Source organism: Hemitrygon akajei, chromosome 11 (genome assembly GCF_048418815.1).
Source record: "Hemitrygon akajei chromosome 11, sHemAka1.3, whole genome shotgun sequence".
In the NCBI taxonomy this organism is placed as follows: domain Eukaryota; kingdom Metazoa; phylum Chordata; class Chondrichthyes; order Myliobatiformes; family Dasyatidae; genus Hemitrygon; species Hemitrygon akajei.
The window spans coordinates 138,626,598-138,643,262 of NC_133134.1; the positions used below are offsets into that span (position 1 = coordinate 138,626,598).

The 16,665-nt window shown below is 41.3% G+C and overlaps 1 protein-coding gene and 1 long non-coding RNA gene across 4 annotated transcripts in view; one reads left to right on the forward strand and one right to left on the reverse strand.

The window, feature by feature from the left end:
• The window catches only part of LOC140736057 (uncharacterized), a 38,344-nt gene extending 37,470 nt beyond the window's left edge, over positions 1 to 874 (forward strand). The window contains exon 3 of the long non-coding RNA XR_012100876.1: positions 769 to 874. This is a non-coding gene — a long non-coding RNA (uncharacterized lncRNA). The remainder of the gene's footprint in view (positions 1 to 768) is intronic.
• ptgis (prostaglandin I2 (prostacyclin) synthase) overlaps positions 1 to 16,665 on the reverse strand; it is a 173,578-nt gene that overhangs the window by 127,931 nt on the left and 28,982 nt on the right. Inside the window, exon 2 of one of the 3 annotated variants that reach the window (XM_073061777.1) lies at positions 5,395 to 5,489. The exons of the other annotated variants lie outside the window; for them this stretch is intronic. Coding sequence (XP_072917878.1) covers positions 5,395 to 5,411 — 17 coding nt within the window. The 5' untranslated portion in view covers positions 5,412 to 5,489. The remainder of the gene's footprint in view (positions 1 to 5,394; positions 5,490 to 16,665) is intronic. 3 annotated transcript variants of the gene reach the window in all.

The following is a 16,665-nucleotide window of genomic DNA, read 5'->3' on the forward strand; positions in this document are numbered from 1 at the left end:
AGTGCAGAACACTTCTCACATTTTATAAGGGTAATACTGAAAACTGGATACTTAAATATCCTTTGACATGACATGGCAGAGGGGTCAGCTCCCCTAAGCAGCAGCATAAACCCTTGGATGGAAATGTGTTTCAAGTTATCATTGTTGACAAATATTTGCATCATGTTTGAACATCTGCAATCGCTGATTCTTGTGTCATGCATTTAAAATTAAGATTAGAAAGGAAGAAGATAATGGACCATTCTTTTTTTACTTCAGAGGAAACTTAACAGAAAATATTCTCAGCATTTACCTTCAATATACCTCATGACATACTTAATCATATCAAGTAACTACCGTGCCTTACAGGACTTGGCACCGTAAACAATGAATGCCTTCAATTCCCTCTGATACATCCACCTCCTACTTTAACATTCCCTATGTCATGGTATGATTATTTTCTCCCATGAAAATTTAATGTGGGTTTAACGCTTTACGTGATAATTTTATGGATCAGCACTGACTTCAGAGCTGCTCTTGATAAAATGCATATCAGGATTTTACTTTACTGATATTTGTATCTGTCTTTAAAAAACACCTTCAGAATAGTCATTCTGCAAGAACTCAAATAATAAATATTTTCAAGATGGTGCTGGTGAACCACAACGACATTCAGTGGGCTATGTACAAAACTTATAAATAAACCTCTTAAGTTACTCTCACTGCAATCTTCAGTATGTAAATTCCCTTCAAACAGTGTATTTTTTGAATTGACTTAATGAAATACAGATTTCACGATCTTCTGAAGAACTCGGAGGACTTACGTCTCAAGTAAGCAGGTACAGCTCCTTTAAGAGGATGAAGATTCATCACCATGGCTGGAAGTGAGGCAGAGACACCAAGCCAGGCTGAAACACAAAGGAATGAAACCCCCTCTACCCAGCACCTTGTTAGTAAAGACACTGGAGAACAAAATTGAGGACCTAAGGGTAAGGGCTCTGTGTCATCGAGAATTATTGAGGAATTGTTGTGTTCTGTGTTTTACCGAGACATGGCTTGCTCAGAGCATGTCAAATTCAGCGATCAGACTTTTGATACACAGGCTGGGCCAAACTTCTTATTTGGAAAAGGCAAAAGGTGGAGGTATGTATTTCATAATAAACACTCTATGGTGTTTCGATGCGGCAGTTTTATCATACTCCTGTTCCTTTGACTGGAACATCAAATGAACAAATGCTGACTGTCCTAGTTACCAATAGATTTCTCCTCCATGATCTTTACTGTAGGTTGCATACCACAGGCAGCTGATTATAATCAAGCACCTGAGGTACTACATGATGTTATCACCAAACAAGAAACAGTCCATATAAACCATATAACAATCACAGCACAGAAACAGGCCATTCCGGCCCTCCTAGTCCATGCCAAACTCTTAATCTCACCTAGTCCCACCTACCCGCACTCAGCCCATAACCCTCCACTCCTTTCCTGTCCATATACCTATCCAATTTTACCTTAAATGACACAACTGAACTGGCCTCTACTACTTCTAGAGGAAGCTCATTCCACACAGCTATCACTCTCTGAGTAAAGAAATACCCCCTCGTGTTTCCCTTAAACTTTTGCCCCCTAACTCTCAAATCATGTCCTCTCATTTGAATCTCCCCTACTCTCAATGGAAACAGCCTATTCACGTCAACTCTATCTATCCCTCTCAAAATTTTAAATACCTCGATCAAATCCCCCTCAACCTTCTACGCTCCAATGAATAGAGACCTAAGTTGTTCAACCTTTCTCTGTAACTTAAGTGCTGAAACCCAGGTAACATCCTAGTAAATCGTCTCTGCACTCTCTCTAATTTATTGATATCTTTCCTATAATTTGGTGACCAGAACTGTACACAATATTCCAAATTTGGCCTTACCAATGCCTTGTACAATTTTAACAATACATCCCAACTTCTGTACTCAATGCTCTGATTTATAAAGGCCAGCGTTCCAAAAGCCTTCTTCACCACCCTATCTACATGAGACTCCACCTTCAGGGAACTATGCACTGTTATTCCTAGATCTCTCTGTTCCACTGCATTCCTCAATGCCCTACCATTTACCCTGTATGTTCTCTTTGGATTATTCCTGCCAAAATGTAGAACCTCACACTTCTCAGCATTAAACTCCATCTGCCAACATTCAGCCCATTCTTCTAACCAGCATAAATCTCCCTGCAAGCTTTGAAAACCCACCTCTTTATCCACAACACCTCCTACCTTAGTATCATCGGCATACTTACTAATCCAATTTACCACCCCATCATCCAGATCATTTATGTATATTACAAACAACATTGGGCCCAAGACAGATCCCTGAGGCACCCCGCTAGTCACCGGCCTCCATCCCGATAAACAATTATCCACCACTATTCTCTGGCATCTCCCATCTAGCCACTGTTGAATCCATTTTATTACTCCAGCATTAATACCTAACGACTGAACCTTCTTAACTAACCTTCCATGTGGAACTTTGTCAAAGGCCTTGCTGAAGTCCATATAGACTACATCCACTGCCTTACCCTCGTCAACATTCCTCGTAACTTCTTCAAAAAATTCAATAAGGTTTGTCAAACATGACCTTCCACGCACAAATCCATGGTGGCTACTTCTAATCAGATCTTGTCTATCCAGATAATTATAAATACTATCTCTAAGAATACTTTCCATTAATTTACCCACCACTGATGTCAAACTGACAGGTCTATAATTGCCAGGCTTACTTCTAGAACCCTTTTTAAACAATGGAACCACATGAGCAATATGCCAATCCTCCGGCACAATCCCCATTTCTAATGACATCTGAAAGATCTCCGTCAGAGCTCCTGCTATCTCTACACAAACTTCCCTCAAGGTCCTGGGGAATATCCTGTCAGGACTCAGAGATTTATCCACTTTTAAATTTCTTAAAAGCGCCAGTACTTCCACCTCTTTAATTGTCATAGGTTCCATAACTTCCTTACTTGTTTTCCACACCTTACACAATTCAATATCCTTCTCCTTAGTGAATACCGAAGAGAAGAAATCATTCAAAATCTCTCCCATCTCCCTCGGCTCCACACATAGCTGACCACCCTGATTCTCTAAGGGACCAATTTTATCCCTCACTATCCTCTTGCTTTTAACATAACTGTAGAAACCTTTCAGATTTACTTCCACCTTATTTGCCAAACCAAACTCGTATCTTCTTTTAGCTTTTCTAATCTCTTTCTTAAGATTCCTTTTACATTCTTTATATTCCTCGAACAATTCCTTTACTCCATGCTGCCTATATCTATTGTAGACATCCCTCTTTTTCCGAACCAAGTTTCTAATATCCCTTGAAAACCATGGCGCTTTCAAACCTTTAACCTTTCCTTTCAACCTAACAGGAACATAAAGATTCTGTACCCTCATAATTTCACCCTTAAATGACCTCCATTTCTCTATTACATCCTTCCCATAAAACAACTTGACCCAATCCACTCTCTCTAAATCCCTGCGCATCTCCTCAAAGTTAGCCTTTCTCCAATCAAAAATCTCAACTCTAGGTCCAGTCCTGTCCTTCTCCACAATTATATTGAAGCTAATGCTATTGTGATCACTGGACCCGAAGTGCTCCCCAACACATACATCTGTCAAACCCGATGCATTTCATATCACAGTCAGCGATTTCATTCAAGTTTGTTTGAAGCCAATTACCATCAGCATGTAACCCATAGCACCAGCGGACCCAAACACACTAGACCTCTGCTATACTAAGATGAGGAATGCCTACCGTTCCATGCCTAGACGGCATATCGGGAGATCTGATCACTTGGCTGTTCTTCTCCTGCCTGCACACATTGGCTAAAGAGCATGGCTCCAGAGGACAGGACAATCAATCACAGGAGGCAGAGGAGCTGATGTGATTGCTTTGAGTCCATGGGTTAGATCTGGATGAATACACCACGGTTGTCACGGGCTTTATAAAAACAGGTGTGCATGAGTGTGTCCCCACAAAATCACTGAGTCTTCCCCATCCAGAAGCCCTGGATGAAGCATGAACTCAGTCTGCTGAGGGCCAGATCAGAGGCATTCAAATCTGGCGAGCAAGAAGGTAACAAGAAGTTCAGATATCACACTAGCAAAGAGGCAACTCAGTACTAAATTTGAATCAATTAAGGATGTTAAACAACGTGGCAGGGCTTGAATGCTATCACCTCTTACAAAGTGAAATCAAACGACATAGGTGACAGCACGCCTTCACTTCCAGATGAGCTCAATACCTTCTAGGTTTGCTTAGACCCCCAAAACATGGAGGAACCATCATTAACTTCTACAGTCCTGATGACCGTGTGATTTAAGTCTCTGAGTCTGATGTGAGAGAATCCTTCAGGAGGGTGAACCCATGGAAAGCATCAGGCCAAATGGGGTACCTGGCCAAATACTAAAGACATGAGTTGATCAACTGGTTGGAGTGTTTACTGAGATCTTTAACCTCTCACTTCAGCAAACTGAGGTACCCACCTGCTTCAAGCAGGTTTCAATTACAGTTGCCCTTCCTTATCCGCAAGGGATTGGTTCCGGGACCTCTCGTTGATACCAAAAAACGCGAATGCTCAAGTCCCTTATTTAACCTGTCTCAGTGTGGTGGTCTTTAGGACCCAGCAGAGCTCTGAATCCACAGTGTTTCTGTTCACGAAAATAATGACGATCATGATCGAAAATAAAGTGGAAATAATAAAGCGATCGGAAAGAGATGAAACACCATCAGTCATTGGAAAAGCATTAGGCTACAGGCGGTCAACGATCAGAACAATTTTAAAGGATAAAGTGAGAAAGGCCCTGTCCCGATGAAAGCTACAATTATTACTAAGCAACACAGTGGTTTAATTATTGAAATACATATGTTTCTTAAGTGTTTTATGTACATAGAAAGGTAAAATGTATACTATATACTAAGACAAACGTTTGACTAACTGACACTAAATTATACTGGATGTTTCTGTTCCGACTTACTTAGTAAGAGAACTTCCGGTTTTTTTCAATCCCAATCCAGGATAACCCACGCACATCCTCCCCTATACTTTAAATCATCTCTAGATTACTTATAACACCTAATACAATGTAAATGCTATGTAAATAGTTGTTATACTGCATTGTTTAGGGAATAATGACAAGAAAAAATCTGTACATGCTCGAACAACAAGTGCTGGAAGAGCACTTCCGGGTTTTCTCAATTCGCGGTTGGTTGAATTCACGTATGTGGAACTCATGGAAAAGGAGGCCGACTGTATATGGTGCCTAGAAGAACAAGATAACCTGCCTAAACGACTGCCCCAATAGCACTTACATCCACTGTGATGAAGTGCTTTGCCAGGTTGATGATGAAACATATTAGCTCCTACCTGAGAAGTGACTTCATCCAGTGTAATTTGCCTATCAACACAACAGGTCCACAGCAGAAACCATTTCATTGGCACATCACTCCACACTGGAGCACCTGGACAGCAAAGAGGCATACATCAGGATGCTTTTCATTGACTACAGCTCAGAACTCCATACTATCAGCCTCTCAAAACTAATCAATAAGATTTGGGTCAATGGCCTCAGTGTGCAATTGGATCCTTGATTTCCTCACATGCAGACCACAGTCATTTGGATTGGCAACATCTCCTCCACAATCTCTATCACCACAAGGCTGTGTGCTTTACTTACTTTACATTTATCACTGTGTGGCTAAGCACAGCTCCAAAACCATATTTAAGTTTGCTGATGACATCATTATCATAGACCCAATCAAAGGTGGTGACAAATCAGCATATCAGAGGGAGATTGAAAACCTGACTGAGTGGTCCACAACAACAATCTTTTATTCGATGTCAGCAACACCAAGGAGCTGATTATTGACTACATTCCTCATTGGGGGATCAAATGTGCAAAGGGTCAGCAACCTTAAATTCATTTCTGTGGACCTGTGCTGGGCCCAGCACGCAAGTGCGGTAATGAAGACAGCACAGCAGAACTTCTACTTCCTTAGAAGTTTGAGAAGATTCAGGCATGATATGCAAAAATGTGACAAACTTCTATAGATGTGTGATGCAGAGTATATTGATAGCTGCATCATAGGCTGGTATAGAAACACCGATGCCTTTGAATGGAAAATCCTACAAAAAAATAATGGATGTGGCCAAGTCCATCACAGGTTAAGCCCTCCCCACCAATGAGAACATCTTCATGGTGCGGTGTCACATAAAAGCAGCACCCATCATCAGGGACATCCACCACACAGGAGATGCCCTCTTCTCATTGTTACCATTAAGATAAGGTACAGGAACCTCAGTACTAACACCATGAGGGGCTGGAACAGTTATTACTCCAACCATCAGGCTCTTGAACTAGTGAAGGTAACTTAACTCAACCTCACTTGCCCCATTATAGAACTGTTCCCAAAACAATGGATGAACTTTCAAGGACTCTTCATCTCAAATTCTCAATAATTATTGCTAATTTATTATAATTATTACTAATTCTTTTTTTCTTTCTTTTTTATTTGCACATGTTATTCTCTATTACACATTGCTTTTGACCTATTGGTTTGGTTTTTCATCAATTCTATTATGGTTATTGGCATCATTGGGTATGCCTGTAAGATAATAAATCTCGCAGCTGTTTCTGGTGACATAGAGATACTTCTGTAATATATTTACTTCGAATTTTTCAAATGGTGCCTTTTATGTGACTGGTCATTAAATGTCATTACACTTACACTTCTCTAGCATTTACACGGAATTTATTGTGGCTCCTTTGTTAGCTACAAAAATGAGGAGGCTGTGCCAAGCTAAAAAAAGACAAACAACAGAACAAGCCTTTGATAAAACTTGCTGGTTAACAAAAGACGTTGGGTGTGTAACATAGCAGAGGGCACGTAGGAGGAAAACCTGCTAGAGATTTCAGTTTCAGTCTCGTAGTATAAACTATTGTCCCGGCTATTCTTTTCTCTCTTTTTTTTAAATGATCCAAAAAAAGAACTAGAAGCCTGCACATATAGTGTCAAACCTTTTTGAGAAGTTAAAACTGGCACCCTAAGTGCCATCCCAGTTAAATGTACAAAATTCCACAAAGAAAGAAACAAGGGAGTTCTCGAGTGGCCCTAATAATTATTATCATCTAACCAACATCACTAAATTTAAAAAAATCTGCTTGAAGAACACAGCACATTGAGCATATGTGAGAAGTGAGGAAAGGAATTTCAGTGTTTCACAACAGAGGCAAAGCTTCAACCTAAAATGTTGACAATTCTTTTCATCCATAGATGATGCTCGAGCCATTGAGTTCTTCCAGCTGATTATTCATGCTCCATATTCCAGCACCTGCAGCCTCTCGTGACTCAATCATTAAAAACAAGTTGCCTAGTTTTTATCACATTGCACTCTGTGGAACATTTCTGTGTAAAATTAACTACCATGATAGGGACCAAATGCTGGCAAATGGCATTAGTTTGAAAGGCATCTTGGTTGGCACGAATCAGTTGGGTCAAAGGGCCTGTTTCCACACTGTATTACAATGACAATACCTACCTTACATTCTCTTCTACCAAGCTGAAGTTAAACATAGCCTAAAGGAGTTAGATGATGATATCAGAAAATTACTAATGCAGGCATAGACAACTTTTTTTGTGACTATCATGGAATTCAAATCAAATCAAATCCAAGTTTAATTATCATTCAAATCATACATAGGCACAACAGAATGAGACAGTGTTCCTCTGGAAGCAAGCAAACATTTAAAAATAGCGAGTAACATACGGTAATTCAAAGTAGCAAGCAAAGAAACATATTCGCTCAAAAAAATAACATGTATATGATCCAAAACCCTGAACCATAATGTTCTGCAATCGATGGTACGGTCTCCGGCCGTGTATAGACGTATGCAATCCAGCCTGTCATTCCACCGCTCAGTCACGGGAGGGCAGCACTGATGGGAGAGGCCAGGCAGTAAACATTTCCGTATCTCTCACCTGGTCTACAACAGCAGGCAAGCCCATGGCTTGAGGTCTGGTCCTCACTACAACTGAGGCCGCACAGCTCCCATGTTGTCTGTCCCGCCACCAGACAAGGGCAATGGGGCTGCAGCACTTTACATTAACACTGACTAACAGAGTCCTGTGACTATAAGAGAAATGTCTGAGACAATCTACCACAGTTAGTTGCTATAACTAGGGAGATGATGCTTAGGAACTGAAAGGTCTAAAGGTAAATAAGTCACCTGGACAAGATGGATTACACCACAGCATTCTGAAAGGTTATGTGGAGAAAGCAGGAGAATGGGGTTAAATGGAAAATGGATCAGCAATGTTAAAATTGTGGAGCAGACTCAATGGACTGAATCTCTTAATTCTGTTCCTATGACATTGTCTTATGGTATAAATGGTACAAGCAATAACAAGGGTAGCTACTTCATGATCTTAACTGGTGGGTTTTCCATGCAAGCTAAGCACATGAAGTAGGTGGATTGCTGAGAATCGCTTTGGGAATAATAACATCAATTTAGCATTGGAAATTAACTGATTTCATCATTGGCCTACATTATATAATGCTGTATATGCTAAGCCACCTTCAAAAATAACAGGTGGTGCAAGTTGGTGGTTAGTCACCAAATCAGCATCTGTGAAAGCCAGTCAATAGATCCATAGAACCCAGATTCACCACCCTAACAACACCAATAATGTTTATATTTTTGAAGTTATTCACAAGCATGATGCAATTTGTGATATTCCTTGTCTCGTTTACTTAACAAATGATTCATTATGATACATTAAAGTGATATTGTTGACACACACCTACACACAGGTTACACCAAGACAGAAGTAGGTGTAACATTCTGCACTGATTAAAAGTCCAGACTTGATAGGGCAGCTCATCTTCAAGTTGCCTTGAAACAAACCATAGCTGTGTTGTAATGGCTTGCTAATGTAAAAATGTCCCTGATGTCACAAATTTAACATACAGAAAAACTGTATGTGGCGTGCATATATGAATCTTCAAAATCTATTGCAAGAAATTTGAAGCCATCCCACAGGTCCGTATACTTCCAGTATATAGAATGCACAGAGGATCTGGAAACAGATTTTTGTTTGTAGTGCAAGAGAGTGTTTGCATATATGGAAAAGAGCAATGGAGACCATCAAATAAAGATAGTCACCAAGAAATCCAACAGAGAGCTCAGAAGAATGATGAGAATGTTGAACTCATAGGCAGTGAATGATGTGAATTGTGTAATTACACTTAAAGTGAGACTAAACAAACATTTGTAGAAGGAAATGTAGGATTAAGCTGACAAATTTGGCTGAGAGAATTTGGAGAAGGCTTGCTAATATAGACCACTTATGCAGAACAGACTATTTCGGGCTGTATACGCTATGTAAATCTATGAAGTTCAGGGAATTTTGCCATTAATTTCAATGATTCATACCAAAGGTTATTACAACCTACCTATAACTTCCAGAGCTATTGAGCATCTGGGATCAAACCTGTAAATAGTTAATCGAAGTGTATCTTAGTTATGATCTATATATTGTAAGAATTATATATGTACAGTATAATGAACTTATATAGAGAAAGCACAGGCATGTGCAGATTCAGAATCAAAATCAGGTTTATTATCACTGACATATGTCATGAAACTTGTTGCTTAGTGGAAACAGTTCCGTGCAAGAAAAATTCACTCCAAGTTACAATAAATAAATAGTGTGGAAAAGGAGTAGTGAGATAGTGTTCATGGACAGTTCATAAATTTGAGAGTGGAGGGGAACAAGCTGTTCCTAAAACACTGAGTGTGGGCCTGCAGACTCCTGTACCTCTTTCCTGATAGTAGTTATGAGAAGAAGGCATATTCTGGATGGCGAGGGTCCTTAAAGATAGATGCTGCCTTCTTGAGGACTGCCTTTTGAAGGTGAAGAGGGTTGTGACTGTGATGTATCTGACTGAGTCTACAACCCTCTGCAGCCTCTTGTGATCCTTCACATTGGAGCTTCCATATCAGGTATTGATGCAACCAGTCAGAATGCTCTCTACTGTACATCTGTAAAAATTTGTAAGTCTCTGGTAACGTACCAAATATCCTCAAACTCCTAATGAAATATAGTTGCTGGTAAGTCTCCTTCATGATCGCATCTGTGTGCCAGCTGCTAGAGAGATGCTTTGAGATGTTGATGCCCAGGAATATGATGTTATTCACACTTTCCACTGCAGATCCTTCAATGAGTACTGGTGTGGGTTCTGCCAACTTCCCCTTCCTGAATTTATTTACTTAGCGATACAGCGCAGAGTAGGCCCTTCCAACCCAGCAACCTTCATTGCATTGCATTGTCCCAAGCAATACCTGGGACAATACCTTGGGCAATAGAATTTTCTGCCCAACGAAGCAGTGGAGGCTACCTCAGAAAATATATTTAAGACAAGGTTGAATAGATTTTTGCATAGTAGGGGAATTAAGGGTTGTAGGGAAAAGGTTGATGGAGATGAGTCCGTGGCCAGATCAGTCATGTTCTTATTCAATGGCAGAGCAGGCTAGATGGGGAAGATAGCCTGCTCCTATTACTTGTGTTCTTAAGGAGGAATTCGAGGGAGAGAAAATGAAGAAAAGCTATGAATGGTGGTTAGGCAGTGAGAACACAGACAAAGGAATGTAAAAGCTGGGAAATGTGGGGCTGTGAGACATGCTCCACAAGTCAAATTGTGCAATTGTACACAGTAATTATCTTCATTTTCTGTTATTATTGCCACCTTTAATCTCATGCTACCATCTGACTCATGTTCCCACCTGTTTTAACATTCTGAAGGTATTGTTTCCTCTGCAACTCTCTGGATCAAGAAAAACTGCTGGAAGAACTGTGAATGAGGCAGCATCTGTGGATGCAGAGAGATAGGTAGCATTTTGGCTTAAGGCACTGCATCAGACTGAGAGTATGGAGGGAAGATGCTTGGTTTAAAGAGGTGAGAGGAAGGGGTGGGACAGGAGATGATAGGCCATAGATAAAACCAGGCGAGGAAGGGAACGATGGATGCATCGAGCTAAGTTTATGTGAGGTGACTGCTTTGCATGGCACTTCCAATGAGTCTGAGGGTAAACATGAACTCAAAGTTGTCAATCACTTTAATTCTCCATTTCACTCCTGTTAGATCTCTCATTGTCCTCTTATGTTGTGCCACCAAAGCACAAGCAAGGAACAGCATCTCATTGACAGCATATTTCCGAATTACAGAAACATAATATTAGAACTGGCTTCTGATTAACTGGAAATGTTAACCCTTTCCACAATGTCACCTGATGATGATTATTTCCAGGATATCCTGTTTGTGTCTGATTTCTATTATCTCCAGTGTTTTCTCTTCTCCATGCGCATGTTACAAATCTAGGGTTGTATCTTTTTCCTTATCCTTGTACCTTCTTTCCTCTTCTGTTTCCAAATTTATCTCGAATTTACATTGCCACTAGACAGTTTAGATGTAATTAAGGGTAAGTGACAAGTTTTAGTTCCTCTTTTGCGCCATGACCAGTCATCTCATATCTCAGTCTCAACTCTTATATAATCATTTCTCCAAAGTTAGTAAGGACCTATCCTGACCTTGGTTTTCTTTGATGTAATTGTGTATCAAGTTCAAGTTTATTACCATTCAAACATATACTGTACATGTACTCTGCCAGTAACATAGTTAAGGGCACATAGGAGGAAAACCTGCTAGAGAGTTCAGTTTCAATCTCATAGCATAAACTATTGTCCATGTTACGAATTTTCCTTTTTTTTTTAATGATCCAAAAAACAAAGAACTGAAAACCTGCACATATAGAGTCAAACTTTTTTTGAGAAGTTATAACTGGCACCCCAAATGCCATCCCAGCTAAATGTAAAAGATGTCACAAAGAAAGAAACAAGAGAGTTCTCGAGTGGCCCTAATAGTTATTATCATTTAACCAATATCACTAAATTAAAATCCAGTCTGCTTGAAGAACTCAGTATGTCAAGCAATGTGAGAGGAGAGGAAAGGGATTCAAGGTTTCGGTCCTGAGGCAAGGTTTCAACCTGAAATGTCGATAATTCTTTTCAACCATAGGTGATGCTCGAGCCATTGAGTTCTTTTAGTGGATTATTTGAGCTCCGTATTCCAGCACCTGTAGTCTCTTGTGACTCCAACACTAAAACAAATTGCCTAGTTTTTATCACATTGCTCTCTGTGGGAAATTTCTGTGTAAAATTAGCTACCATGATAGAGACCAAATGCTGGCAAATGGAATTACTGTAGTTTGAAAGAAGTCTTGGTCGGCACGAATCAGTTGGGTCGAAGGGCATGTTTCCACACTGTATGACGATGACAATAGATACCCTACGTTCTCTTCTACAAGGCTGAAATTAAATATAACCTAAGGGAGTTAGATGATGATATCAGAAATTTGCTAATGTAGGCATGGATGACTTTTTTGTGACTAGCATGGAATTCAAATCAAATCAAATCCAAGTTTGATTATCCTTCAAACCATAGATAGATACAGCAGAACGAGACAACGTTCTTCTGGAGCCAAGTGCAAAACATTCAAAATAGCAAGTAACATAAAAATAGCAAGCAAAGAAGCATATTCACTCAAAAACAACATGTACATGTTTCAGAACCCTGAGCGATAATATCATGCAATCAATGTTACAGTCTCCTGGCAGTGTACAGACATATACAATCCAGTCTTTCATTCCACCACTCAATCATGGGAGGGCAGCCAAGCTCGGACGCCATGCTGTTCAGCATCTTTCACCTGGTCTGCAGCATTAAGCAAGCCCGAGGCTTCGGGCCTAGCGTGAGGGGTTTAGATGGGGTAGAGTTTGTTAGGTGTGCTCAAGAAGGTTTCTTGACACAATACGTAGATAAGCCTACAAGAGGAGAGGCTGTACTTGATCTGGTATTGGGAAATGAACCTGGTCAGGTGTCAGGTCTCTCAGTGGGAGAGCATTTTGGAGATAGTGATCATAATTCTATCTCTTTTACCATAGCATTGGAGAGGGATAGGAACAGACAAATTAGGGAAATGTTTCATTGGAGTAAGTGGAAATATGAGGCTATCAGGCAGGAATGTGGAAGCATAAACTGAAAACAGATGTTCTCAGGAAAACGTATGGAAAAAATGTGGCTAATGTTCAGGGGATATTTGTGTGGGGTTCTGAGTAGGTATGTTCCAATGAGGCATGAAAAGAATGGTAGTGGACAAGATCCGTGGTGTACAAAGGCTGTTGTAAATCTAGTCAAGAAGAAAAGCAGAGCTTATGAAAGGTTCAAAAAACTAGGTAATGATAGGAATCTAGAAGATTATAAGGCTATTAGGATAGAGCTTAAGAATGAAATTAGGAGAGTCAGAAGAGGCCAAGAGAAGGCATTGGCAGACAGGATTAAGGAAAACCCCAAGGCATTCTACAAGTATGTGAAAAGCAAGAGGATACAATGTGAACGAATAGGACCAATCAAGTGTGACAGTGGGAAAGTGTGTATGGAACCAGAGGAAATAGCAGAGGTACTTAATGAATACTTTGCTTCAGTATTCACTACAGAAAAGGATCTTGGCAATTGTAGGAATGACTTGCAGTGGACTGGAAAGCTTGAGAATGTAGATATTAAGGAAGAGGTTGTGCTGGAGCTTATGGAAAGCATCAAGTTGTGTAAGTCACCGGGACCGGACGGGATGTAACCCCGGCTACTCTGTGTAGCTAGGGAGGAGATTGCTGAGCCTCTGGCAATGATCTTTGTATCAACAATGAGGATGGGAGAGATTCCGGAGGATTGGAGGATTGCGAATGTTGTTCCCTTATTCAAGAAAGGGAGTAGGGATAGCCCAGGAAATTATAGGCCAGTGAGTCTTATTTCAGTGGTTAGTAAATTGATGGAGAAGATCCTGAGAGGCACATTTATGTACATTTGGAGAGGCATAATATGATTAGGAATAGTCAGCATGGCTTTGTCAAAGGCAGGTCGTGCCTTATGAGCCTGATTGAATTTTTTGGGGATGTGACTAAACACATTGATGAAGGAAGAGCAGTAGATATAGTGCATTTGGATTTCAGCAAGACATTTGATAAGGTACCCCATGCAAGGCTTATTAAGAAAGTAAGGAGGCATGGGATCCAAGGGGAAATTGTTTTCTGGATCCAGAACCCGCTTGCCCACAGAAGGCAAAGAGTGGTTGTAGATGAGTCAGATTCTGCATGGAGGTCAGTCACCAGTGGGGTGCCTCAAGGATCTGTTCTGGGACCCTTACTCTTTGTGATTTTTATAAATGACCTGGATGAGGAAGTGGAGGGATGGGTTACTAAGTTTGCTGATGACACAAAAGTTGGGGGTGTTTTGGATAGTGTGGAGGACTGTCAGAGGTTACACAGGGCATTGATAGGATGCAAAACTGGGCTGAGAAGTGGCAGATGGAGTTCAACTCAGATAAGTGTGATGTGGTTCATTTTGCTAGGTCAAATATGATGGCAGAATATAGCATTAATGGTAAGACTCTAGGCAGTGTGGAGGATTAGAGGGATCTTGGGGTCCAAGTCCATTGGACGCTCAAAGCAGCTGCGCAGGTTGACTCTGTGGTTAAGAAGGCGTGGGATGTATTGGTCTTCATCAATCGTGGAACTGAATATAGGTGCCGAGAGGTAATGTTGCAGCTATATAGGACCCTGGTCAGATTCCACTAGGAGTACTGTGCTCAGTTCTGGTCACCTCACTACAGGAAGGATGTGGAAACCATAGAAAGGGTGCAGAGGAGATTTACAAGGATGTTGCCTGGATTGGGGAGCATGCCTTATGAGAGTAGGTTAAGTGAACTCGACCTTTTTTCCCTGGAGCAATGGAGTTTGAGAGGTGACCTGATAGAGGTGTTGAAGATAAAGAGAGGCATCAATCGCCAGAGGCTTTTTCCCAGGACTAAAATGGCTAGCATGAGAGAGCATAATTGTAAGGTGTTTGGTAGTAGGTACAGAAGAGATGTCAGGGTTAAGTTTTTTACGCAGAGTGGTGAGTGCATGGAATGGGCTGCCAGCAGCGGCGGTGGAGGTGGAAACAATAGGGTCTTTTAAGAGACTCCTGGATGGCTACATGGAACTTAGAAAACTAGAGGGCTATAGGTAAAGCTTAGGTAGTTCTAAGGTAGGGACATGTTCGGCACAGCTTTGTGGGCCGAAGGGCCTGTATTGTGCTGTAAATTTTCTATGTTTCTAACCAAGGCCTCCCAGCTCCCATGTCATCATTCCATCCAGCAGACAAGGGCAACAGGCCTGCAGCAACTTACATTAACTCTGACGAAGAGAGTCCTGTGACCGTAAGAGAAACATCCAAGATAATCTCCCACATTTTTGCTGCATCATCTTCGATGTTTCCGAGTAGCAGGCAGCAACATGGTCTGCAGCCAGGTCTCCTCGACTGACCACAAACCGGTTCCTCCAACATATCGGCAGTCTCCTCTGATATCCTGACAGGCTCTTCCAATAACCCGGCCAGCTCTCTCTTCAACACCTCAGCCAGCTCCACTACCGAGACCAGTCCAGCTACTCCGATAAACAAGCAACCCACTGATGGGACAGCACTGCAGTACCCACACAATTGCCTTTGGTTCGTAGAAAAGAAATTCTACAAAAAAAAGCACCTTTGGTTGGACCCCAAGACACTGCTGCATTCGCACATGCTGGCATCTTACTGGAATTGAACATAGATGGATATGGATTTCAGCAAAGCATTTGATAAGGTACCCCATGCAAGGCTTATTGAAAAAGTAAGGAGGCATGGGATCCAAAGGGACATTGCTTTGTGGATCCAGAACCCGCTTGCCCACAGAAGGCAAAGAATGGTTGTAGATTGGTCATATTCTGCATGGAGGTCGGTCACCAGTGAGGTGCCTCAGGGATCTGTTCTGGGACCCTTACTCTTCGTGATATTTATAAATGACCTGGATGAGGAAGTGGAGGGATGGGTTAGTAAGTTTGCTGATGACACAAAGGTTGGAGGTGTTGTGGATAGTGTGAAGGGCTGTCAGAAGTTACACAGGACATTGACAGGATGCAAAACTGGGCTGAGAAGTGGCAAATGGAGTTCAACCCAGCTAAGTGTGAAGTGGTTCATTTTGCTAGGTCAAATCTGATGGCAGAATATAGTATTAATGGTAAGACTCTTGGCAGTGTGGAGAATCAGAGGGATCTTGGGGTCCGAGTCCATTGGACGCTCAAAGCAGCTGTGCAGGTTGACTCTGTGGTTAAGAAGGCATACAGTGTATTGGCCTTCATCAATCGTAGGGCTGAATTTAGGAGCCGAGAGGTAATGTTGCAGCTATATAGAACCCTGGTCAGACCCCACTTGGCGTACTGTGCTCAGTTCTGGTCGCCTCACTACAGGAAGCATGTGGAAACCATAGAAAGAGTGCAGAGGAGATTTACAAGGATGTTGCCTGGATTGGGGAACATGCCTTATGAAAACAGGTTGAGTGAACTCAGCCTTTTCTCCTTGGAGCGGCTGTGAATGAGAGGTGACCTGATAGAGGTGTGTAAGATGATGAGAAGCATTGATCATGTGAATAGTCAGAGGCTTTTTCCCAGGGCTGAAATAGTTGCCACAAGAGGACACAAGTTTAAGGTGCTTTGAAGCAGGTACAGAGGA